The sequence below is a fragment of the Diorhabda carinulata genome, chromosome 7 (genome assembly GCF_026250575.1).
Source record: "Diorhabda carinulata isolate Delta chromosome 7, icDioCari1.1, whole genome shotgun sequence".
NCBI lineage: Eukaryota > Metazoa > Arthropoda > Insecta > Coleoptera > Chrysomelidae > Diorhabda > Diorhabda carinulata.
The window spans coordinates 20739978-20766749 of record NC_079466.1 but is presented as its reverse complement, the minus strand read 5'-3'; the positions used below and the strand labels follow the sequence as shown (position 1 = coordinate 20766749).

The 26772-nt window shown below is 31.4% G+C and overlaps 1 protein-coding gene across 1 annotated transcript in view; it reads right to left on the bottom strand.

Annotated features, from left to right (window-relative positions):
• Positions 1-25958, bottom strand: part of LOC130896192 (desert hedgehog protein A) — a 115785-nt gene extending 89827 nt beyond the window's left edge. The window contains exon 1 of the mRNA XM_057804110.1: positions 25443-25958. Within this exon, the coding sequence (XP_057660093.1) occupies positions 25443-25730 (288 nt within the window). The 5' untranslated portion in view covers positions 25731-25958. The remainder of the gene's footprint in view (positions 1-25442) is intronic.
• Positions 25959-26772: the final 814 nt, after the last annotated feature.

The window sequence follows — 26772 nt, the reverse complement described above, 5'->3', positions numbered from 1 at the left end:
GAATAATCTATACTTGGAAAAATCAATTCTCTCTTTCGATCTATCCTCTCCAACTTAAGTCACTATTCTAGCACGATCATATTCATTTAAATAATTCATATCTAAAATTAATGCACCCAAAATATTGTCGGGGGTATGCCCGGAACGTACCTTATTTCGTTACGATTTTAAACGATGAACACCGAAAAATAAGGGATGAAGTCAAACTTACTTGAAAAAGAATAAAAATTCTTTAAAAAGAAAGTAATTGAAAAAATCTCTGAAACGTTAATTTGAAGTACTAGACAGAAAATTAATTTTAGCCGCATTTGATAGGCAAAATGCATTTTGAGAAAATATCATTACCTCCAAAGTAAATATATTAAATATAAAAATGATAGCCACAACTTATTGTGAGCATTTTATAATGTAGAGAAACTTCAAAATATAATCTAATCTAAGCTAAACTAACCTCACCTAACCTAAACTAACCCAACCTAACCTAACTTCACATAACCTAACCCAACCATGTCCAAAGTATGTTAGAATACGTGCATCGAGTGCACGTGATTCGAGCGCACAGATTATATAGGAGGGTGCATCCAGCGCACATTTGCAGGTACAAAGACGGTATGTTCAATCCCTTTAATTAGCTTGAATTGTTTATTACCGTAAATAAAAGAAGAAAAATTATAAGAGAGTTAACAACAGAGTAACATCCATGCGATTATAGTCATAGTCTCCTAACCTAACCTAGACTAACCTAACTTATTCTAACCTAACCTAACCTAACCTATTCTAACCTAACCTAACCTAACCTAATCATTCTTAAATTAAAAGGCTTATTTGTGGAAAATTCCAAATACGCAATTTTTTAATTATTTTGAACCTAATACTAAAAATGCACTCATTCTTAGAGAAATTAATTTTTGCTCATTTTGGAAAATCTTAAATGTTGCTAATGGTTTTCCGTTTGGTCCTAATGATAATATTTATTCAAAAGTTCGCATGTTTGCCCATCTCTAGGACTTCTCTCCCCTTCTCTAGGACTCCCATCTCTCACTTCTTCAGATCAAATTTTTTGTGAGCTCGTCGAACGATCTTTCGGATTCGACACAGATAGTGTGCGCTAGATGCACGAAATGTTTTCTAAATGTGCCTGTGCGCTCTATGCACGTGCGCTCCTCGCACCTAAACTCTAAGTGATAATTAAACTAATACAAATTTGCAATTTTAAAGATTGATTGTAATCAAAAAATTTAAAGATGTTGAAACTTGAAAGATCGAAAGTGCAATCATATACACCGCGTTTAAATACGTTAATAAAAAATTGATTTTCCAGATTAAAATAAGTGAAAACTTTTGATTCTATGTGTATATTATTGTACCTACACGTGAAACAACAATAAAATGATTACTGAGTTTCTCCAACTTCTGAAGTATTACTCTAGATTTTTAAACCAAGCAAATAATAAACAATTTTTTTGAATCATCGCGACCGAAGACAGGCCCGATATGATAAGTAAAGCTATAAAAACCAACAGTGTCGGCAAGTGTAAATATTGGAATTAGAATGAAATGTTTTACGACGATAAAGATGTCAGTAAATGTTGTGTAAATAATAAAATCGTTGTGAAAACCTGGAAACGTTAGAAGTAACTGAACTAAATAATGTGATTCAAATTTTGATGATAACAACTATTATAGTCCATTCGTTGAACGCTAAAAGAAAATTGCCAGACTGGAAGCAATAACAATAAGACGTTAATGACTCTCTTTCAAATAAATGTATTCTTGCAAATACAGATTTATATATTTTTACGGTTTTATATCTGGATCAACTATGTGTGTGTATTAATAAAATAACAATGAAATATAAATGGGTCTTTATTTTTTAAACCTATTTTCTCATCTCTTAAATCTAGAAATTGTGTTTTGTTTATTCACTATCCAGGGTGATTAATAAATGGAGGACCAAAGGTTTAGTCTGCTTCTAAATGGGCTATAGGAAGTTAAATTAAAAATAATGAAATTAATTTGTGTCTAATCCATATCGCCAGTGTGGAATATTGAGTTTGAGATAAGCAGTGGAAAACAAACCTGGTAGCAGCACTGGCTGATTATTCGACTCCTTTGGTACTTCTCGAGGTACTATACATCGCCATTTAAAACTAACCAAAACAGAAAGAGAGGTCGATTTGAAGGGAAATTCTTATTGTGTGACTGGTGGAATTTTGAAAGTTTAGTGCACTTCGAAATCATTTCAGATGGTCGAGCTATCAATGCCGATGTATAAAGTGGACTTCTAATGCGAATAAATAAGGTTTTTTTTGGAGAAATCTATAGTATTAATTAACCATAAACGGATACTCTCACTTCAAGACAGTGCTAAGCTACACATTGATATATAAAGTGACATAGAATAAGATCGAAGTTAGTGGTATTGAACTTCTAATACTAAGCATTTGTCGAGACCTTGCACCGTTAGTTTACTATTTATTTAGAACAATAGCGAAATAAATTGAATCCAAAGAAGATACTGAAAAAGCAGAGCGGAAATTTTTCACATCTAAATCCAACGAATGGGTTTATCAAGGTATCGTAAAACTTGTATTAAAACCATAAATTTTGATTGGATTTACTTCTAATATTATCGCTTTCTACTTTTATGATTATTTAGTAGACGAAGTGAACATTGGAAACAGACAGTCGCATTTCCTCCAAAACATTCCCAAACCATTATCGAGTCGAGTTTTTCCTTTGACCTGCTCACAAACACTCCTCTGTTAGACCTAAAAATCTCAAAGTCTCGCGCTCACTTTTCATGCTTCCATGTTTTTTGTTCTTTAGATCTTAATTTTATTTTGCCTTCTTAAAAGAGATTCCTTAACTGCTACCCTTTCAAAAAGACTAACTTTTTTCATTCTCTGGGTCCGTGAGTCGTCGTTTACGTTTACTGATCAATAGAATATGTTTATCTTCAGCAGTTGTGGTTTCTTGAGGCAGCCATGAACGTTTTCTATCGCCAAAGCTCCTGGTGGATGCATATTTTTTCATGTTGTAGTCCACGATACATCGATAGTTCCTACCTATTTTAAAACTTTTCTTATACGAACTTCACAAAAATATGTTTTGGTCCAAAAAGTATAAACCGTAACACGTGTTTGCATCTCACAGGGCTAACTGGGACTAAATTTCAATCACAAACACCAGAGAAAATAATTCACAGATAAAGAATAATAAATAAATCATCCGGTACTTGCAGGTTTTAACTCGTTGAACTCACGACAAAATATAAACTAGTTTAAAGTAAACAAATAATGGACACTTTTATTTTAAATTTGTAAAATACCGTTTCGACCTTGACTTCACGATATAAAAGAGAAATTTCAGTGAATTATAAATATATTATGGGGTGGGCAGAAACTTTCCGTTAAAATTTGATGGCATGCAAATATCCATTAATCCGGGTATACACTTTGATTAAGACCGAATATCACTTCTTACGAAAAAGTTTTAAACCGGGTTACAATTTTAGTGAATATCTAGTAACTCCAGTATTGTGGATGGAAATTTATCTTTGGATTTAATTATCGATTGAGAGCTATTTTAAGATCATTTGATCATTTATTTATGACTGTCCTGTATAAATTACCAAGAGATAAATTAAAATCCAGTAAATAAATAACATTATAGAACAATAAAATCATATTAACATTCATCGAGGTTATTAAACAAAAGTGAAATTTAAAAAAATGTAGTCCGAGCATAAAGTACGAGTCTACTTTCGGCGTGCTCCTCCATTAGCATATGACAAGAGCCCTATTGTTAAAGAAACTTTGAAGAAAATTATTTTCCTGTACTCCAACAATGCAATGCATTGTTACCAACTGAGACCGTGCATAGCCATACAATAAAATAATAAATAATTATGACATTGATATTTTACTAAAAAATTAACAACTCGCATGGAATCGTACGTCTTTGCGAAGAAGTATTTACCTTAGCGGTCTTCTTAAAAGTTATGTGATCCCCGACTATTGAACACTCTCATTTTTATGTCCATGTTAAGTACAGAAAACGAAAGTACCTACTCTATAGGTTTTTTTCAATAATATTATCACTTTTTAAAGTACCGTTATTCGAAAATATGAAATCAATGAGAATAAAGGTTGGTAAATACTATAAACAGTGAATCCTTTCCAATATTTTCGTTATTTTAAAAAATTCGAATTCAATTTGTACACAAAATTGTATAGGGTGATGGACAATACTTCAATTATTAGATAAACATTTAAAAGAGTGTTGTTTGAGAAATTAGCAAACAAGGAGTATGTTGGGCAAACTAAGAGATTTGTTAATTTATGATTTAGAGAGCATGTAGTGCATTTGAAATATGGTTGAGCAATAAATAGGCTATTGTCCAGTAAACTGTCGGTCATAATCATGGAATAAACATAATTTAAGATTTTTTTAAATTAAATACCCATAAAGGTATAGCTTATTAGAATCTGATCAACAATGACCAATCAGCAATTCAATTCTAAAATAATCTATTTGAGTTCGAAATTTAAAACTAAAGTATACTAATCAACTTTCCTTAAGTTGAGTAGAATAGATTAAGATGCATCTATCAGATCTGTCTAACCCAGAATTATCAAGGAGCTAGATAGCCTCGACGTTGACGTGATGATGGAGTCTTCATGACTGATGGCTAGATTCTTGATGATTCATTTTCAGGTCCCTAGGGAGTTCACTATTGTGATCCAAATAACGTCTACCGTATTCCCCAGTGTTTTTTTTTGGATTCTCTAGATGATTACTAAGTTGATTGCTTTGGTGTACCCCATAGTTGGAAACTATAAGTCCATACAGGTTTAAGTATCAGTTTATAAAGAATAAGTTTATTTTATATAGATACGGAGAGGAGTTTCTTCCATTTAGGCAGTACAATTTTCTATATTTCTGTCCAAGTTTTTCTCTTTCCTTTTAAACATTCACTTTCCATCGAAGTTGGACATCTAAGATAATACCTAAGTATTTTGCTGAGTTTGATCGCGAAATTAGTTTATTCTTTATTCTGATTCAATTTCGTTAATTTTAATTTTAAGACAGCTTTTTGGTTGCTTCTTCATTACTCTTTTCTATACCTAGAATAGTAGTGTCATCATAGAAGGTGGGTGTGGTATTATTTTTCAGCTCTGGAGTGTTACATGTGTACAGTAATGTCCTAGAACACTTCCAGCATTAATTTCTTTAAGATCGGAACAGTAACCCGAATGCTTTCTCTCTTAAGCATTTCTCTAGAATGTTGGTTATTTTATGGACTTATTAGATCGTCGAGTGCTTATTTCTAAATCCAAATTATTGAGGATAATTAATTTTTCTTCGATGGGGGCTTTTAATCTTTTAAGTAGAAGTTTCTCAAATAGTTTCGATATAACAAGCAGTGATGAGATTGATATGTAAGACGATGCTTCATGTGTAGATTTTCCCGGCTATAACTTCCGTAATTTTCCAAGGGCTGAGTACATACTTCAGTAGCATTTATTAAAATAGTATAACTATTACTGTTTTGAGTAGTTTGTTTTAAAATTTTACCAGTGTTTAGGTAACTAGCTTTTTATTCAGAAAATTTGTAACAATATGTGAATAACCTCAAATTTTGTATTACTGATATAAATAAAACACACTATACGTTTTTCTTTCTACTCCGCTGATAAAATCCATTAACAGAAATCTTTTAATTGCGATTTAACAAAAAAAGTATCATTTCCGTATACCAAATGAAAATATAAGTTTAATTAGCGTAAAAACTGTCTCGTACGATCTCAAATATAAATTAAAACGACATTTTCTTGCATTTTTATCACTTTTATTCCCCTTAATCATTTACCTTGAAAGTGATAGCTGGCAAATCGAGTAGATTATTACCGATAATAGTAAGAATTATGTACGTAATTAACAGCGATGTTGCAGAAAATCGTCCGAAGTGCTATAAACATTCCGAAACGTTCTGTCGGACCAGCTTCAGCTCTTCGAAAACATCTTAAATGGGGTAGTGGGTACAATTAATGATAAAAGATCAAAGTACTGCCTATATTTGTATAAATGAGATTCATTGAATCGATCACGGCTTTGGTAAGGAATGTTGACCTACCTCATAGAGATTAACAGTGATCAGTAGCGGTATTTAGGGGAATCACGGGATAATATGATGCGATTTTTTCAATATTTCACATCATTTCGTTATTAATAAATATTCACCATCTGGACCACTCTAAAGTTTAATTACTTATTTCCAAGTTTATCAATCGTTTCTTATTTTTAATTTTATGTCTGTTCTTGTCCTCTTAAATGTCAAAACAAACTAGAACACTCTTGAATATTCAATAACTGCGTTGTTCTTATAGTCAAAGGCAGAATAATAACCAACCTTCCCTAATACAATATCAAACCATTCAACCAAAAAACAAATGATAACAATTTAATTTATTCATAATACATGTGAATATAATTACACATTTTTTTAAACTGCTTAGCTTTTAACATTAATAAATACAGTTTTATATTTTTATTATAATAATGACTCCTGAATCTATTTTTAAATCATTGTGGTATTTGTCCTATGTAAATAGCATTCCAATTATTACAAGGAACTATGTGTGAATGTATTTTTTCATAACGCTGATTTCAAACTACTGAAATATTTAGGCAATTTGCTATGTCATTTATGACTAACTGTAAATTCATATTGTATGTGTGGCAACAGACTATTTTTTTTATCTAATCGATGTGCATGATTTAAAGAACTATTCTTGAAACTATAATGAAGTTTATTATAGTATCTAAAATAAATTAATATTAAAAGGAACAATTCGACATGGTAAATATACGAGGAATCATCGGGTAAGTACTGTAAATTATTAAAAAGTTAAATATACTGGTTAGTAGCAATCTACTTTGACGTTGATTCCATGACTTCTAGCGGAATGGTTTTCATCGTTTTATTGTGGCAAAAACAGAAATGATTTCAAAATTTTTCTCTTTCAGTTTCATTTTCTAAAAGAGCTAGAAATCGCGTAGTGCTAAATACGGTAAATAAGGTGGATGTGAGCAGACAAAAAGACACCAAAACTGCTGAATGAAAAGCGACTTGTGGAAAAGTACATTCTCATGATGACCATAATATTGATATTCGATTTAGAATTAAAAGCCTTTCTAGGACGAGATGATGCAGATATTTTCCAATGAATGTTTATCTCAGGGTCATAGCTATAAACTCACCTACTATCTCCATGAAAACTTAACACGTTTCCTTTTTTTATCAGTAAAAAGTCAAATTTGAAACTCACGTTTCACCTAAAGTCTTGAATAGTCAATCATTTGTTTCACATTTTTCACATTTTCACCCATTATATTATGATCTGATTCATTATCGTATAGCCGATCTAACCAAACTATAATCATAAAATTTGGAGAGTAAGTTTAAATATCACACATTTATCAATTGAGCTTATTATTGATACTTTCTCATTCTTCTTTATAGTCGCACCAATATTTCTTACGGGGATATGTACCTACGATGTACTAAAAACCGTTACCACCATTTTTATCAGCCGTTGTTTCTCCAATAAATTATAAAATATATATAAAATAAATAAATAAATAAATAAATATATATAAATAATGAAAATATATATTAAATAAAATAAGATTTTAAAATTTCTTTATATTCTCTATCACATTCTTTCAAATTCAAAACAAAACTCAACGCGTTGATCCAGATCCATATTCCACGACAGACGCGTTGCTTTGAAAATAATTCACCGAGTTTCCATGTTTAGTATCTGTTGTAATCTTTGTTTCTGTATCTTTTTAAAACCATTTATCATTATATCACAAATATTTTTTTTTCGAGTGGTTCATACTGTTTAAGTAACTGCTAATATAAATTCAAAACATAATAGTCAGTGATTAACTGATTATTATTTGGCTTACGTTTTCAATTTTATCTTTGCTTTAGCGCTAATACAGTCATCTACATATGGAAATAAAAAATGGAAAATTAAAGTCTACTTCTTATAGTTACCTCATTACTAAATTATTCATTAAAAATTTCTGGGCTTCTATTGCAAATAAGTTAAAAGCGATTCAGGACAATGAGAAATTATAACTGTAGTTTGACATCTATGTTATCAGCCATTCTATTTTTGAACACATTCCTCTCTATCTTGGAAGAGATATGTCTATCTTGGTCCAGTGAGCTTTTTCAAATCATCTGATCAACGTATTTGTGGTCTTCTTTTGTAGTTCCACCGTCTCCAATATGTTATTTCTTCGGTCATTTTCTAACTTAACGTAAGTCCTGCGGATTTTCACTTTCCTAAAGACATCCTTTACATTTATTTTGAGGAAGATCCTGTTGTTTTTTTCTTCCTACCAGTTTGATGTTCAACATTAATCTGTCCATAGATCTGATTGTTTTCTCTATTCTATCTATGTTTGCTTTCGAGAATATCTAGTTTTGATAGCTGTATGTATTGAAGGTATTTTTTATTAGTTATACATATGACAGCTCTCCCGATGAATTCAATACCAATCTTATTATTCCCTTATTTCCCTTATTGATTTTTTTATTTGGATTTATGATATATCTTAAATACAAACTTCAACTTTTTCTGTTCTGTTCTGTAAGAACATGTCTTAGTTTTATTTGATTGTAATTCTATTTTTGCTGTTTCGTAGTTCAATTCCCCAATCATCGCTTTGAGTCCCTCTTCTTGACCTGTTATTTTATGTATAGTTTTTTGGTGGATGATTGCTTCTATATAGATGTCTGAAGTTTCTAATAGATGGCGGTACATTGCTTTTTTACTATATGAGAAAAATTACTCAAGTCCAATTAGATGAACAAATAATAACATGCCCAGATGCATAAGTATCCAGAAACCTCATCTTGATGAAATTTCTTGATCCGTTTATAAGTTGTCGTACACCACATTCACGGGAAAAGAAAAAGAATCCAAAAATAAGAACAAACTTAAAGAAATGCATGATTTTTAGTTACATTTAGAAATGCAATTCTTTGACTGTATATCTGTAAAATGTTTGGAAGAAAGTTTACTTACGAAACAATTATCGAGTACACGAAATATAACCTGATACGCTACTGAATCAAAGTCGCGTGCTACCACGGCTACTGCCAATGCCAAGGCTGTTTGCAACTTCATATTATTGTAAATAGTGTAGAAAATTTGCTATTTGAAAACATATAAATATCTCTAAACGCGTTTTTTAATTAGTCCATGAGGACAATCGAGTTTGATGGCATTATATTGTTTCTACCAACTACTAGTCACAAGAGATACTCATAACTATTAATTTTTTTCTTTGAATGATTGGAAACGGACACTTGAAAGAATGTTCCTTGCAGCTCAATTAAACACTTTGATGAAAACAACCTTTATAAGTCTCCCCCGGGTGCTGTTTTGATCATTGTCAACTTTACACAAAAACACAGCGTTTGCTACATGTTTTTCTCACTTCAAACGTATTGTAAGGTAATTGTTTTTATCATACATTAAATTCAAAGGCATGTAAGTGAGAACCACAAATTTATTGTTCCATTCCGAGTATTGTCTGAAAACATAGTCTTCTATGCACTTTATCCAGTGATGATCTGAACTTTTCAAACCTTCCAAATAATAGTTGCCATCTTCCTTCGTAAAATACGCGTTTCTGTAAGTGAATCCTGAAGGATAGAAAATAGGAAGAAGTCACTGAGGGCCAGATCTAGTTAATACGGTGGATAGTCATTCAATTCGAAGAGTATTTCGTGAATTTAGTCTTAAAAGGTAGGTTGTACTCATGGAAAAAGCGCTTTCTTTTTCTCAAATACGGTTCCAGTATCTCTATTCACCAATGATGCAAAATATTCTCCTATTATTATTTTACCTTTTTAAAGATAGTCGATGAACACAATCCGATGACTATTCCAAAGAACGGTCGTCTTCACTTTTCTGATCCATTTTTCGAAGCGAATTCGCTCTTAGCAATCCATCGGCTTGACAGTTTTTCCGTTTAAAGAGTCCGGTTCATTTTACTTAAACTTAAACGCCTGGAAAGTGTTAATTTGACTGCGCCTCTGAACCAAAGTGAGCAAACGCGTCACCCAATGCGCGAATAGCTTACGCGTCCATAATTCTCCTATCAGTATATGGTGAATACTTAGTCTGACTTATACGATACTCAAACAGAAACTGAACGTTCGAAATGGTTGAAATTTTAGTGATAATCAATGCATGCGCGAATCTATTTTCCAACATCTTAAGGTTACGCTCCGAAACTTTTCAAACAACCCTCGTAATTAAATAAGCCCCAAATAAATATGGTGCTCTTTTTGACACGGCCATTTAATAAATTAATGTCTAAGATTTGTCACGTTAGTCAATTTTAGGAATATCTGTTCAAACATAATCGAAAGCAGATATTGGAATAATTTATTTCGTTCATTCAATGGTTAGTATCTTCTAGATATGTTATATTCAACATTTTCGTCGATAACTATTCAATTAAACGATACACTTTAATTTGATCTCGTGCATGAAGGAAAAGCCCAACCTAAAATTAAATCTGTCCTTCATCGCTGCAACGCCATAAAACGAAGAAATGCTAATTGTGGGTTTTGAAAATGTAGTAAATAACCTTTCTCAGCCCAAACCTAACTAGTTCATTTCTTAGACATCCTTAATATTAACGTCGACCTGTGAAACGTCTGAAAATTTAATTTATAATAATGTGAATTAGGTATTTCTACTTTTAATTAGACAACGGTTACACTGGATGAGAATTCGTTCTTGTAGATTCGAACTAATAGTGTTTGCTTTCAAAGCGAATGTGGTAAGTATACAATCTTTCTTGCACAAGTAAGAATTATCTGATGAAAGTTTTTCCATTAGAAATGAAATCGTATACGTACGATGCACTAGTCTCATAGTAACAGAACGGCGACGCATAGCTAGTTGCCTGAAGTACTTATATTGAAGTTTGATGCAGTTAACACAGAGGACAATTGGAATAATCCGTCTTTTTGATCTGCTTTAATCCTATACCTGTCAAACTTGAAGCATGTTACCTCTCTATAGATATCGACGAACTTATAACAATAATTAACAATATCGATATTATGCAGCCTTAGTAATTGCTTCAGTGTGTGTAATACCGAGTGAAAATTAATAAATTTGGGAGTTCCGATAAATTTGTATCACTCTGTAGATATGTAAAGGGAAGCCACAAGACAGATGAGTAGAAAAACAGAGATAGAACGGTGAAAAGCTGAAAAAGACAGAAGAAAGTAAAATTTTACCAAAGACTGATTTGATTTCATATCTCTCCTTCTGTATCCGTCCAAAAAATTGAACATATCACCAAGTATTTGGATATTTTTATTTGAACTAGGACAAACTGTATAATGTGGGCTGTGTGCGTCACCCTATATTAATTAAATTTAATATGGGACTCATTCTGTAGATGTAAATATCTACCTGCAAAGACACGCAGAAATTTCTTACACATCCTAACGTGGGAGGACATGCCAACAAAAAACGATTTATTTCAATATCATAAAAGTGTTATAGTTGACATTTTTTTCTCAATCGCTCGCAGATATCGTGTGTTATTAATGTTTGGGCTTTGCATTCATATTTCTATAGCCATATATCGCATTCGAAACATTCTTTTTTTCTGAACAGACACGAACTATCGTTAGGCCAGTTTCTAAAGTTCGAAGAAATAAAAATACTGTCAAGCTTGCATTTAACTTTAACTTTTAATGATACACATCAAATATTTTATTTCTCCAATCCTCCTAAATTTGAAATAAGACTCAGAAGAGAGTTGTCATACAGTGAAAAGCTAAGGACAAATACTTTAAAATAACTTAAGGCAGTAAGCAAGCTTAAATTGCTGCTAATACATTATTTTAGTGAGTTAGTGTTGAACGTGGAAAACCTTCGATAAACTATAAAGTTTTGCTTTTGGGTATATCACAAGAGCTGTAAGAATCCAACCAGAGCACTTTAGGTCATGATGGATGTCCCACCTCTACACTTGATGATAAATTAGTCCACGATGCCCATTCTTAGAATATCTTAGAAAGATAAACATAATGACATCAAGTACATCTCATCATCGAATTTAATCCATCATGATGTTATTAAGAAAAAACTTTTAAGGAAAACAACCATCATATAATATACAGTTGATTCAAAACCAAGGACGGGAGCAGGCGCTAGGCAGAAGCTCACATCTCTAGGCTCTTGTAATAGAGCCTGGAAATTCAGATTCAAATCAGACTCCTGGATCATAATTAACATATCCTTTAACTTTTCCCAGGAAAACTTCGTGTTTTTTTAGAGCCCTCTAATTCCTTCAACCTGTTCTCAAGTTTTTGGCCGATTTTCGTTCTTTCTCACTTACAACATACCTACTATAAGTTGAAGTCATCTTATTGGAAACGAACAAATCTGATAAACTGGAAGATTATTTCAAATATAAAAACAAGGGAAACAAAATATTAAAAGTTTGTGAATTATAATCAAGATTACATTGAATGTATTTAAAAATGGAAAAATTTAAAATGTTTGTTTTGATTATCATATTAATTGAAAGCTCGTAATTTTTAGATGATTCATGTATTATTTTCAATTTTTGAAATTCTTCGCACTTTATCGACATTACTCATTAAAATTATGTAATTATGACTGTATAATCAACATAAATTTCTTATGTATCACGTTCAATTTGTTTCAAAACATGAAAAGGAATATGGGTCATACTTCAATAAAAATTAATGCGGTTCATCAATGATTTATTATTAGATAATGATATAGATAATATACTTAAATATTACGATGATTATCATGGACACCTTAAGTTTTGTAGTCTCAGTTGTTTAGTTACAGTTGTATTTCTCGTGTATAAGTTTGTAAAACAATGTCAAATTGGCAAAATTGTTGTTTTGATAACAAACGGATTGCTAATAATTGCAGGAAAAACATCCGTTTATCAAACCTTCAAAACTTTTATATTTGTTTCTAAATGACCAAGAAACCTCACCTCAAAGTACTTATTTTTATTGCTGAGATTTGTGTTTATTACGGCATTTCTAGATAAGCTTGGAATCGATCAGGAAACACTAATAGATACTTTCCAAAATTTACTACTCGTACATGATCCTAGTGCTAGTAAACATCTGTGGATCTCCTGCTCCCGTAATTATTTTCAAAACATAAATATAACATTTGTTGGTATTTGTCTTCAAAGTTTGAGTGATAGATCCTTCTGATTAACATCACGATGAAAGCTTTTTCGATGCTTGCTGTTGAGATGTATTGTGAATATACGAAATTCCAATACAACCGTTTTATATTTCATCAATCTGCTTCTGCTTTCAAGATATTTATAATCGTGTGTTATTTAACTGGCCTACAATCATACAATTTAATACTCTTTCACTAGACACGAACTCTGCTTAAGTTTTAACCACTGCTGATATATTTCGCTGATCCTAGCAAATTAATAACTGATAAGATTTAAAAAGAAGAAGATATTAATAAAACACGGTACATGAACGACCGACGTTAAATGAAGTTTTTGAAATATTTTGTTCAAAGGTAACTAGTCCATAAGCGATGTAGTTTTCAAAACTTTCAACTTTCAAACTAAAAAAATGATAGTTACGTAATTTAAAAAATAGTAATTGAAGTAATACTACATTTTCTATAACTTATCCAGAAAAAAATAATATAAATTAATAATTCGTAGTTGCCTTGTAATTCCCTGAAAAACAATTAATTGAATAGTCGATAATTGAATTTCGATTTACCAAGTTGTAGTATTACTGTTCATATGTATTACAGGAATGTGTTCTGCGCACTCTTTCAATGACCTAAGTTTATATATAATGAAGTGTATGTATGGAAATTGATTTTTCTTCTCCCTATATTTGACACTGTTTTAAAGGACGTAAGTAACAATTTCTTATAGTTCTTCCAACATCCAACAAGCCGTCAGTCCACGTGGACTTGATGAATGTGTGTCAAAATTCATCGTCTCTACTGTTTACCAATGAAAGCATCGAATCGTAAACATAAATGCATTTCTATTGCCCGAAGCTGTCGGAAAGCGTATGTAAACAATTTCTTTGAATTATTTCTGCTAGGCAGTCTGCGTTAAGCATTAGTGTGGCTTGGTGAGATTTATTTATTTCATAAATTTCTTTGAATAAATAGAAATATGCCGCTCTTTAGATCATGGTCGAAAGAAGACAATGAAATCACATAGTATAGTGAAAATAAGTACAGGTATGGATTTAATAATAAATAGTTAGAAATACAAACACAGCAAGTTATTTTAAATATATTCGAATGCTTAAAAAAGGAAAATATCAGTATTCTGATAATGCGATCATAATAAGAATTGCTGAAGGATTTTATACGTAGGAAAATTTATAGTTAGAGTAGGCATTAGAAGTAATACAGCAGAAGGCAGCAAATTATCCAGTGGCGTAAAAAATAGGGGGATGAAAGTGACAACTAATCCTGACAGCGCGCCACTGGTTAAATTTTTACAAAGTTTGTTTATGTCAAAATATCACTTTATTAAGGAGCATATTGGTCACCAAATTTGTAAAAAAAACGACTTTCTTGATTTATTCCAAATTTTTTATTCTGATTTAAAATTTTGAACACCCTATATCCCAGCAAATAGACCCTGTAAGGGTTCCTATTTCTATATCAAAATGAATCATTTATTGAGATCTCTCTGTGGTAGAGCGTTGTGGGTCGAATATAGAAACACCCTGTATATGTGAGTATATAAGGTTAGTCATCTTTATTTTTACGGCTTCTAGTGGGCAAACGATGACATTTTTCAAAATTTTCTTAAATTCTTAAATTATTTCCATACATATTTATACAAGATGTCCCAAAAGTAGTGAAATAAACTAACCATACTATTTATTGAACTTCGAATAAGGTTTCATATAATTAGGTTTTGACATTTTTTATGTAATCAATTTGAACAGAAATGAAGATTTAGTGTGGAATTTTGATCCTGTATATTCTGACATCAGAAATATACCGTTAACTAATAATAATTACCTAGCGATAGTGTGATTTTTCCCTAAACAGATCTAAAACATAAAGCTTTCTCAAAGACATATCTTGAGACCCCCCTCGGAACATTCAGGACTAATATTCTTGTTCACTCTCTGGATGCAGATTATCAAGACTATCTTCCGATTCTACCCATGTCCCTCCTTCATTTTCAGGCTGAAACTGAAGCTCCTCAAAATAGCCATTAATTGCCGACATCACCTCTCGATTGTTAGAAAGTCTTTGATCACCGAGCCATTTTTTTAAGTCTGGAAACAGAAAATAATCCGAGGAGGTTATATCTGTCGAACAGAGTGCACGAGTGAGAGAGTCATTAATTTTGACCATTGCAATAACGGATGTGTGAGTTGGACATTGCCTTGATGAAACATCACTTTTGAGTAAAATTCGTCTGTTTTTGCTTGATTTCTTTACTCAAATGTTGCAATAAGTTCGCTTAATACTCGTCGTTGATAGTTTTTCCTTTTTCAAGATAGTCAATGAAAATTATCCCACCCGCATCCCAAAAAATCGAAGCCATGACTATTCCTGTCGATGGAACGGTCTTTGCCTTCTTTGGAACCGGTTCTTTTCAGCCCATTGCTTTGATTGTTTTTTTGTTATGTGAAACATTCCCAAACACTCGATGGAAACATCTTCATGACGCTTCATTGTGAACACACGTGCATCTATCTTGCACGCAGCTTTCTCATGTCCAAATTTTCAGTATATATATGATGTAATGCATTAATGGAAATGCCTAGTGTGTCTGCTAGCTCGCGCAATTTCAGTCGACGATCATCCAGTACCGCTTTGGGGATTTTATTCAACATTTCTGGAGTTGTCACCTCATTTGGTCGACAACTATCATGCTGGTTTTCGCAGGTTGTATGGCCTCGTTTAAGCCCTGCTACCCAACTGGAGCAGTTCCATACATGGTAGAATCTACTTCAGGTTTTATATTGGTTGGGCTAAGGCGTTTTAAATAAAAGTGTTGTATCATATAACGATGACCAATTCCACTGAAAAAGTTCACAATTTATGGCTTCCAAACAAATACTAAACAACGTGGCGTCTTCAAACTTGAAACATATAGATTGTCTACTTTGTAATACAGTGGATTTTTCAAGCAACTACCGCCTTCTCTAGGCATGGTACTTCTCGTACAATAATCATTATGGGTCGTAAATTTTTAGAATCAATTTCGGTTTTCATTATATACAAATAAAATAAGTGAATCGTTCAAATTAGCAGAAAATGTTAGTACAACTACATCGAACACAGATCTTTTTATCATTGTGCCAAATACTTATTCGACAAGTGCTAGTAACATTTGGTTTGTTCACTCTATACCGTATTTTAGGTTAAGTGTATGTTAATTCATCAAACATGTTGGTTATGGACAATTAGAATATTTTTATGTCAATTATCTATTGGAAAACAATTTTATTGTAAGCGAAATAAAAGTTGAAACAATAGAATACCGATACGTATAAACATTTACATAATGTCATTCGAATAGTAATTATTGATCTGATAATATGAAACATTTAAATCGTAAAAATTGTGATTTTATTACTGCTTAAAGAGAATAGGCAGTAAAACTTGATATTTGATATCTCGGTTCCATTATGTTTGTAAACGTTCCATCAACAAATAAGCCTTTAATAAGTGTCTTCTGTATTGTTGAGCAATACATAACATATTGGAAATTCAAGAATTCAGTCAAACATAGAACAATTAAATGAGGTGCACCCAACATACTTTGTTTTATTTTCGAAAATGTTTGTATTATCAATTTGAACAGAATTTCCTTCAACTTAAAAACCAAAGTATAAATATTACAAACAATTTCAACTGTACTTTTTTTGTTCAATAGAAAAATTAACATTTTTGACTGTTTCATTAAAGCTTTTGCAACATTTTTTGTGAATTTATTTAACGCCCTACTCGTTGCAATGGTTAAAAAGTTCGGTGAGCCGAACATATGTATTTGGTGGACATATATCCCATATTTTATTGGTTAAACTAATCTTCTTAGTTCCTATTGTCATTGTCCATCGTTTTTTTGATTAAAAATTTCTATGGAAAATGTCCTTGTTAAAAAAAACTTCTACAATTATTTTGAAAAAACAAAATTAATGTATCTTCTTACGAAAAATCTTTAAGGAAAAAAGGGGGTGACGTCGAGTTCCATACCTATTAATTCTCCAGTACATCTAGTAACCATTTATGCAGTATATTCTTTAACTGAGGTCAATTACCAATTTCTGACAAAGAATTCTCGGCTGGTCACTTCTAACGTTTCAAACTGGCGTTCAACTTCATGGTTAATTTGAATGTAATGCGGTAAATAATCCAATATAATATGAAAAATGAGCAAACACCCTCCACTTAAATGCTCTTTAAAAGGTCTTTTTACTCTTCTTCGCACTCGTCAAAACACAATAATATCAAAGTCAAGTTTAAAAATCTGTCAGATAGTCAAATTATTAATCAATATGTTTCCGACGATTTTCAATAGAAAAGGCATAATTTTGCAGCACGACAATGCAATACCTCACTGTGCAAGATGAATTTTCGAACAAAATTAGTTTCTTAACTAATTAACCAAAACTATTTCACTCAAAAACCAAAAGATTGTTATAGGTTTGGTATTGAAAATTTGCACACTAGATGGCAAGATGTTATTGTTAAAGAAAACTTTATTCGTTTTAATTTACTTCAAGAAAGCGACTTTACTTTCCGGTTCTTCTTCATACTTTGGACAACTATGAAACAATACTTGGAGCAATTGTGAAATAAATCACCTCCATGCTAGATGGATTGTGCAAAATAGCAAACAATTCATTGGGATGTATTCTGATCTACCCTTACATCAAAGCCTTCATATTTCATCTCATATTTGATGTTAATATTAACACAGAGAAGTCGCAGGAAGATTATAATACATTTTTATCAGTTCTTCACCTCATGAACCCTATTAACACCCTATATCTTGTATGACTCAACCATTGAAGGTCCTTTAATGCTATCTCCAGTTAGATCGTCTAGACACTAGATGTTGAATATCAATTCCAAGTAACCGATTCTCGCCCGATATCGCATCATCGGATTTTCTCAAACTATTTCACTCAAAAACCAAATGTTTTTTATCGGTTTGGTGTTGAAAATTTCCACACTAGATAGCAAGATGTTATTGATAACGAAGGTAAAAATGATAGAGAAATGCTTTATTGCCAAAAAATTGTTACAGTTCAATATAGTAAGTGATTGTGCATTTTTTACATTGTAAAATATTGGGCCCTTAACTAATTCTGAACGTGGAGTAGGTACGTAAATGTCGTACTCCGCATTCCTAAGTGGATAGCCTTGCAACGATTCAAAGATGACTAAAGAAGGAGTCAGAAATTTTAAAAAAGTCCCTGCTGTTTAGTCCGAGTAAATAGCTACCAGCTATCTTTTGTTGTTAAAAGATTCGCTCAAATTGAGTCGCACCACACGTACCCGAGAAGGTAAGGGCATATCGGAGATGCGACTCAATAAGGGCATAATAAACTGTTAAGGAGGTGGATAAGTTCAGTTCTTTGGAAACAGATCTCAGCGCAAAACAGGAAGAACTTTATTTTTTAGATAATACGGCAATATATAAGCTCTAAGAATTTTACAGATTCAACGACGTCAGTGAAGGTCCAATTCTAAATAAATCGTCTAATAATTAGATGTTATAGAAATATTGAGCCTCAATTCCAGCTGACAAAAGGAAAAGTGCATAGAGGATAAGCAGCAACTGCTTAACTATTTGCGCATCATTACTATTTATTTTGAATCATCTAAAATATTAGATAACAGTATAATTGAATACTATTATGGTTGAAAATAAGTAATAAAAATATTTCTTATTAAAAACATCTTTACATGAGTATTTATAAACAAAATTATCAAGTGTTTGCATGGCATATATGTTTGCTAATACAATAAAACCATACTTAATAATTATCATTGAAGCGAATATCGATAAAAACATTTATTGCAATTGAAAGGTGTTAATGAACAAAATAGTATAAATTAATAAAATATTATCTATCTAAAAAAAGTATGTAAACAGTTAAAAATAGCAATTCGTTTGCAGATCCATTGGAAAAGGTCATGATTGAGATAAATTTATTTCAGTTATTGATTACTCTAAAAAAATACAAATGATACTCTAATACAATCAATTTATTGATATTTTTCTCAATATAATTCGATTCGGCAGTTTGTGTGAATGTTCCGAATTATGTAGGTTTCTCATGTATATGTTTAGGGAATACCGTTCGAATGTGACTACGTTCGTAATCAATGCTTACCAAAATTTCTTTGTTCGCGTTAATAACGGAAGACAAGCCTTAGATTTCGCAGAAATCAGGTGAATTGAGTTTATACATAGACCTGTGTTGAGTCCTAAAATATCACCTGAACCTCAAGTCGGTCCTTCTTAAGAAACGTTAAATGATTTGAGTGATAGAGGTTTCCACTTACTAAGTGTTTAAGTTAAAGCGTATTTATTGGTTTATATTTTTACTTAGAGAAGCTCGATCTTGAGCTTTGTTTAGGACTTATAAAAATAGATGACCTAGGTTAAATGCAAATGAAACTTTGAAATTATGCCTCGATCCAGCGGTTGAAGTTGTTGATGTTGTGTTGTACGTCAGCATGTGCTGTACAGGCAGCCTGCAAAGTAACGAGGTTACAAAAGTCACTATATTTAGAATTTGGTCTATTGCTCACATTTGAAGCCATTTGGTGAACATATGTAAGCACTGGAAAATAACAACGGTCTATAGGGAACCTTTATGGTTTCCACATTCATTCAAAATCACTCTTTGATAGATGGTTGAAGTTACAAAGTCGTCGTCGTTACAACTTTGAGTTACTGAGGTGCGAAGCCCAAATTATTCGTTTAAGTTATAGAGGGGTTCGTATTTCAAGTAAAAGAGGTTTTGGACTCCAAGGGAAAGGGAACACAACGTATTATAAATTTATAGAGATTATTTATATACTTGACTATAGTAATAGCGATTTTTAATGTAATATAAATAAACCAAGACTATCTGCGCAAAAGGACTAAATATTTTGCTGTAGAGAGATGTATTTTGTAACAATGTTCATGGGATTACAAAATTAAGTTCCGTGCTCTATTAGACAAAGGGAATAAACTAGGATCGTTGCACATTTTATAAAAGTAGAAAAAGAATATACAACTATTGCTTTGATTTTGAACGAAATTAAATATGTATGGCTCATCTGTTTACTTGACTTTTGGAATAGTAAAGCTACAAACCAACATTGGAAGCGATAATTTTTGAACAACAAAACGTGGTAAACTTCAATACTGAAATTTTCAATACTGAAGAATTAATCATGAGTAAGAGCAAAGCCAAAACCAGTTTAGTCTTGGTCTTCCATATATATGATCTTGATCTAGGTCTTGCAGTCTAATCAGTGGTTTTGGTTTTAGTTTTGCAGGATTCAAAATTGGTTTTCGTCTTAAACCAACAATAATTTGATAAAATTTTGTTAGATGGTTTTTTTGGAAAAAAATTTGACACCTGATTCACGTAGAAGAACTTTATGGTTCTGAGCGCACGTGTCGAAATTGGTATAAAAAATTCCGTTCTGGAGATTTTTCCCTCAAAGATGAGGGAAATACTGAAGTTGATGATGACAAAATCAAAGTCATAATTCAAGTGGATCGTCGTATAAATATTGAAAAACACAGAAAATGTTTTGGGCTAGTTAAGAAGCTTGACTATTGTTTACCTCAGAAACTGAAACAAATTCATTTAACACAAAGAATCTACATTTGCGATATGTACCTTAAACGAAATGAAAACCACCCTTTCTTGAAAATAAACATCACTGGTGATGAAAAATGGGTCCTGTACAGTAACATAGTTCAAAAAAATTATGGAGCAAACACGATGAATCAGCACAAACTACATCGAATAGAAAAACAACAAAGAAAGCTCATGCTGTCAATGAGGTAAGATAACTGGATGAAATAATCAAAGAAAAACGGCCAGAATTGTCAAAACGTAAAGATTTAGTGTTCGACCATGATAATGTAAGGCCCCACATATATTTGGCAACTCGTGGGAAACTATTGGAGCTTGGCTGGGAGGTAATACCACATCCTCTATGCAGCCCTGATCTGGCACCATCTGATTCCCATTTATTTCGAAGTTTGCAGAATTTTTCGAATAGTCAAACTTTTACGATGACGTGGAGCTAATCATGAGAGAAAGTTTTTCTCAAACCATGTAGCATATTTTTTTAACAACTGATCATTAGAAATACAAGTGTGGAGTGTATAGAATCGATTTGAAAAGCAATGATTCCATTCAGGCTAAAATCCTTAAAACGAAACGAAGAAAGAATATTCATATTCCGCATTGTTGAAATTGTTTGTTTACATACAATAATTAGCGTATATTTAATGAATCAATTAAACTCACATAAATAGTCGGTTATGTAACACCATTCAATTATAATTACAACTACTTGATTGAGTTATTAGACGTAGTATACAGAGTAGACAATTATTATAAGTATTCAACGCTGTATCAGGAATATTTTTAACATGTTTTAGACTAGAAGTACATAACCTCTACCCAATTTCTAGACCAGAATCATGAGAATAAAAGTTCGCTATGTCTCAAGGTTGAAAATTTCTATAACTATGTTAATATTTTTTTCTATTTTATTCCTGTATAATTTCATAGTTAATATTGATAATTATTGTAACGAACAGTAAAATATAAATAAATGACAAACAAGTCGGATCATAAAAGTTTACTGACTGTTTTTTATTATTTTCATCTTACAAGCAAGGTCCCGGTATTTTATTAAATCTAAACCACGCTATCAGAAGTCCTAAGTATTTTTCAATGCTATTTTCAACGTGTACGAGGAAAATTTATTTTGTGAATATGAAAGTTGTACTAATATAGACGTTAGAAAATCAAACCTCAATTTAGTTTGAATTTAAGTTAATGAGAGATATTTTTGCAAAAATACGTATCTCCAAAATATAGTTTCAAAACATTTGTAAAATTTATAAGGAAAATATTTGATTGAACCAATTGAATATTAGAAAATTATACTTTTAAGTGGTTCGTAAATAAGAATAATGTCTATAAATAAAATTGGAAGCTTACAGTTTGCCACAGTAAATAAAATATCTGAGTTATTGTGAAAATGGTATGAAGCTCTTTACTAGTTCATATTTGCTGGTATACAGAATCAATTCGTTAGTAAATACATCTCGTAACAGAGGAATTTCGCAGAAATCAGAGTGGAAATTCACTTTCTGAAAAATAGTTTCAATATTTGTTCAACCGGATCTTTTCGCTAATAAAATAATAAGTCTAAGAAGTTCGTAGAATATTAGAGGAAAACTTTTTAAACTTTTCCAATGTAATTCCTTAAGCTCCTATAAAGATTAGAGAAAACAAAGCAAGATATATAGTGGTTTTCCCTCTTTGGACCTCTCTACCATGGTATCCATTTTTCTTTTCCCTTTGGAACAAGAGTAAAGTTCATTTCAACCTGCCATGAATCTATTTCAAGAAAACGCCTTATCTCCTCTGGTAAAAGATTATCCTCCCTTTAAACTACGTTATCAGGCATTTGCTTCTCTTCTATTAAAGCGCTTCAACTAACAAATTTATTCTCCGGTAGAAGATTGTCTTTTCCCTAAAGCGGGGGAAAGTTTCAGAAAAGTTATTAGGCATTTGTTTGTGTTCTATTACAGATTCAACAATGAAATTTATTCTCTATATCAATCCCAGAAATTTCTTTTGTTCTGCTCACGTTATATAGAGCATATTCTATCTCCCCGATTATCGATTACTCCCAAATATAGTCACAAACGGAGCCCAGCTATAGTTTTGTTTTATACAAAAAAATTTAAACTTCAAATTATATAAAAACGACGAATATCAGTTAAATTGAAACTGATAATTGCAAATATAACGTAGAAACCTACTATTTCAGATCACAACATAATTATTTCTTCATTTTGAAGTATCATACTACTACTCTCAATCTTCAATTACTAAATAGTTCAATTATGATCCAAAAAACTAAGATTTTCTATTTCGTCTGTTTCAAGAATGAATTTGATTCTATGGAGACGGAGTGGAAAATAAGCGGCAATTGTAAGTATTAATGATAATAACGGAATATGAAGATTAACAGTATGAAAAATTGGAGAAGCTTTGGTCAAATAGATCGAATGAGGTATTTCCAAGAAAAAGTCTAGTATACATAGCCAATTTAAAAGATGTGATAGGAAAAGAAATTGGAAATTGATATAGATGAAGATATAAGTGAAGAAAGCTGAAGAAATATAAGTGAATAACCCACAACTCTAAAAGTATAGGTTGTTACAGTGAATCTTATTTGCTTTTTTGTCTTTGTGTTATTTTAGAGCTGATACTAAGTGAATCAATGGCACTCATCGCTAATGAAAAATTGTCAATGTATGATTTGATTTGAAGTATTTAGAAATGTTTTATTATTGTCTATTTGATGAATTTCCAACATTTGGATTTTCCACACCACAGATAAATTATAATTGTAAATGTAACTTGTAACTGTAGAATTAAAATCTGATTTTTTTTTCTAAAAGAATCTATTACGAAGTGCACAGACTTAATTTAAAAAGCTATTGAATTAACATATAAAAATGAAAAAGAAATTATCTACTAAATTTAAAAATATTCTAAAAATATTTTTTCATTCTCAATGTTTAAATAATGGTTTGTATTGAATATAATGTTATTCAAGGTGCAAAATTGAAGCATTATGATTCAAAAGCGACTTTTTCGTGAAGAAAAGTTTAGTGCTGAACTATTTCTAATGATAAATTAATAGAATTTGAATTCGAAATTACAAAAATTTCAAGCCTTTCGGTACAAAAAGGAAATATATGTTGTATTTTTAGATTGATCTCAATAAAATACTTCCAAAAATGAACTACAAAAAATAAACAAGAAAAAACACATTGTTTGTCGTTTTAAACGAAAAATTGGAAATAAAATTTTGCATGTTTGACAAGAGCCAAAGATAATACGCTAATTTTCTAAGTTCCTACTATTATCATTAGTAGGATTATCAGAATGTTTGAAATCGATTTTTAATCGCATCAAACGATTAATTGAATTCTAAATTTTATACACGGGACCGATAATATCTTAATTTAATTTAAATCACCAGATTTAACAATTTATTTCTGAAAACTAGACCTAAGTTTACTATAGGGGAGGTCTAAATAAAACACTACTTGAAGGTGGCGTTACATTAATAGAAACTTTTTCATAAAAAAAGGTTAAAGTCATCGATCGTCAAAAATACTGTATTTTTGATCATGTTGTCCTTTTACTGAATTCTAAGCTTATTAATGCTGGATAAGTTTATGTAGTAGCACTTACTCGCACATGATACTTGAACTTTTTACTAATAGAATAATTTTAGTCCAATGAATCATTAGATGAAATAATTAAATTGCTAAATGATTTATTAGATGACCGATAGTTTGTTCATTTATAATTTAACAAATAAATTATGGTTAGGGCCAATGAAAACCCGATGTTATAGTTATATTAACTGAAAAAAAAATTATATATTTCAATTTCGGGTTAAAATTATTGACGGGAAGGAATATCACTTCACTAAATGTGTGAGGTGCTTTGTGTGACATTTTTTTAAAGTTAACTTATATTTAAAAATTTTAAAGATTAATATTGGACACTCTACGCTTTAGGAACACTATTTTTTTCACTTTTTAGTTAGATTAACTGCAGAATCTTGTTTTTATTACAAAAATATAATTAATTAATTTCAATAGATCAAAATTTTTATTCTAATATTTCACAATATTTCAACATGAACCAAATTTCAAATATGAATATATAAAATCAGCTGTTCGTAACCCAAATTTGAATAGGAATATAATAATGAATTTTCTCTAAAAAGAGATAAATTTAAATTCGAGATCCAATAATAAAAACTACAGATATCAACCAGCTACATCTCCAAAAAATATCAATGGATATTTATCAGTGCAATTTCTCCTTTAGAATTCAGAATATAAGAAGATAATCATAACAATTTAAGATACGCATCATAAATTTCAATAATAAGAATACAATTAACAATTCTGATATATTAGAGATAGAAAAATTGTTTCCAATAATCTAATAAGTATTTTTTTCTAGTTAAGAAATTTCACGTTTCAAATATAAGTAGAAAAAAACTCACCTGGGTCATTAATCTATCAGCTCCAGTACCTTCTTCATCCTTGAAAATAATGTCGTCGTTATAATTCGGTACTAAATCATTAAATCTGCTATCGTTTCTTCCTATTCTCCCTTCTGCAACCCCACTAGCAGTTAGCGTAACCTCCGGCACATTAGGTACATGCTGTTTAAAAACTAAAGGGGTAAGTTTTCTACCAATTTTCCGACGACCGACACCGCGACCCGGTCCGCAAGCCTCAACGGCGAAGGTACCCATTAAAATTATCACAATGCACCACCTCATAATCATTTTTTTTTGTCAATTTTTAGCGGTACCACAACTAAAATAAATATATTTTTTTACATCACTCTTATAAAAAATTAATCGGCTAGTTAGAATAACTTGGCCGGTTGCGCGATGTCAACTAAGGGTTGGTACGCGATGACAGTTAAAGGTTTGGAGCGCAAAAAGCGACACCGTGCCGAAAAGCATCGAGTACAGTACTTGAGCATCTTTTCAAGTTTATCTTTGCGTCGTATTTGCACTTGCGGTGTCTACAATACCGACTGAAGTTACGTTGGCCCCACTCTGAGATCGTCCTGGCCATCTTCTGGTATACCAAACACGATTGGTGGGAGGGAGTGGCCCGAAGAAGAATGCTTTAGGTCGCAAATCATGTCGGGATGGTCGATGGTACCGCTGAGAAGGTTACATGTGGTGTATTATCGACATCCTCCGGTACGATTCTTTGGTCTCTCTTTTCTTACTTCGGGTTTCTTCACTCTGTAATAATGAAATAGGAATTATAAATGGGGTCAGTGGAACTGTACGATTGACCACTTTTTGTTCATCTGAATCAACAGACAGGTACATACTGCTCAACTTATTGTTAAAGATTTTAAAATATCCAAATAAATTTAAGTATATAATTGCAAAAAAAAATGTAAAACTTGTCATGAAACACAAATTATTAAAATTGTTGTTAGATAACTGCGAAAATTAGTTCGCTAACAATAGCAATCTTTCATGTACCTAGCATTTTAAAATTATTTAATATCCTACTTTTTATCGTTGACAATTACCAAAAAATTTATGTCCTTGATAGTTTTTGTTTGGTATTGAATAGTACTGCCGTATCATTTTACTTTTGGTTATATTTTTATGAAATTCTTTAGATATGAATAGATAAAATATTACATAATATTCGAGGGTGAATATATATATGCTAGACCCCCCGATTTGACTCCTCTCGATTACTTGTTATGAGATTATTTAAAATCTAAAGTATATTTTAACAGACCAGACAATATTACTGATTTAAAAGTTAGGATAATGGAAGAAATTAACAAAA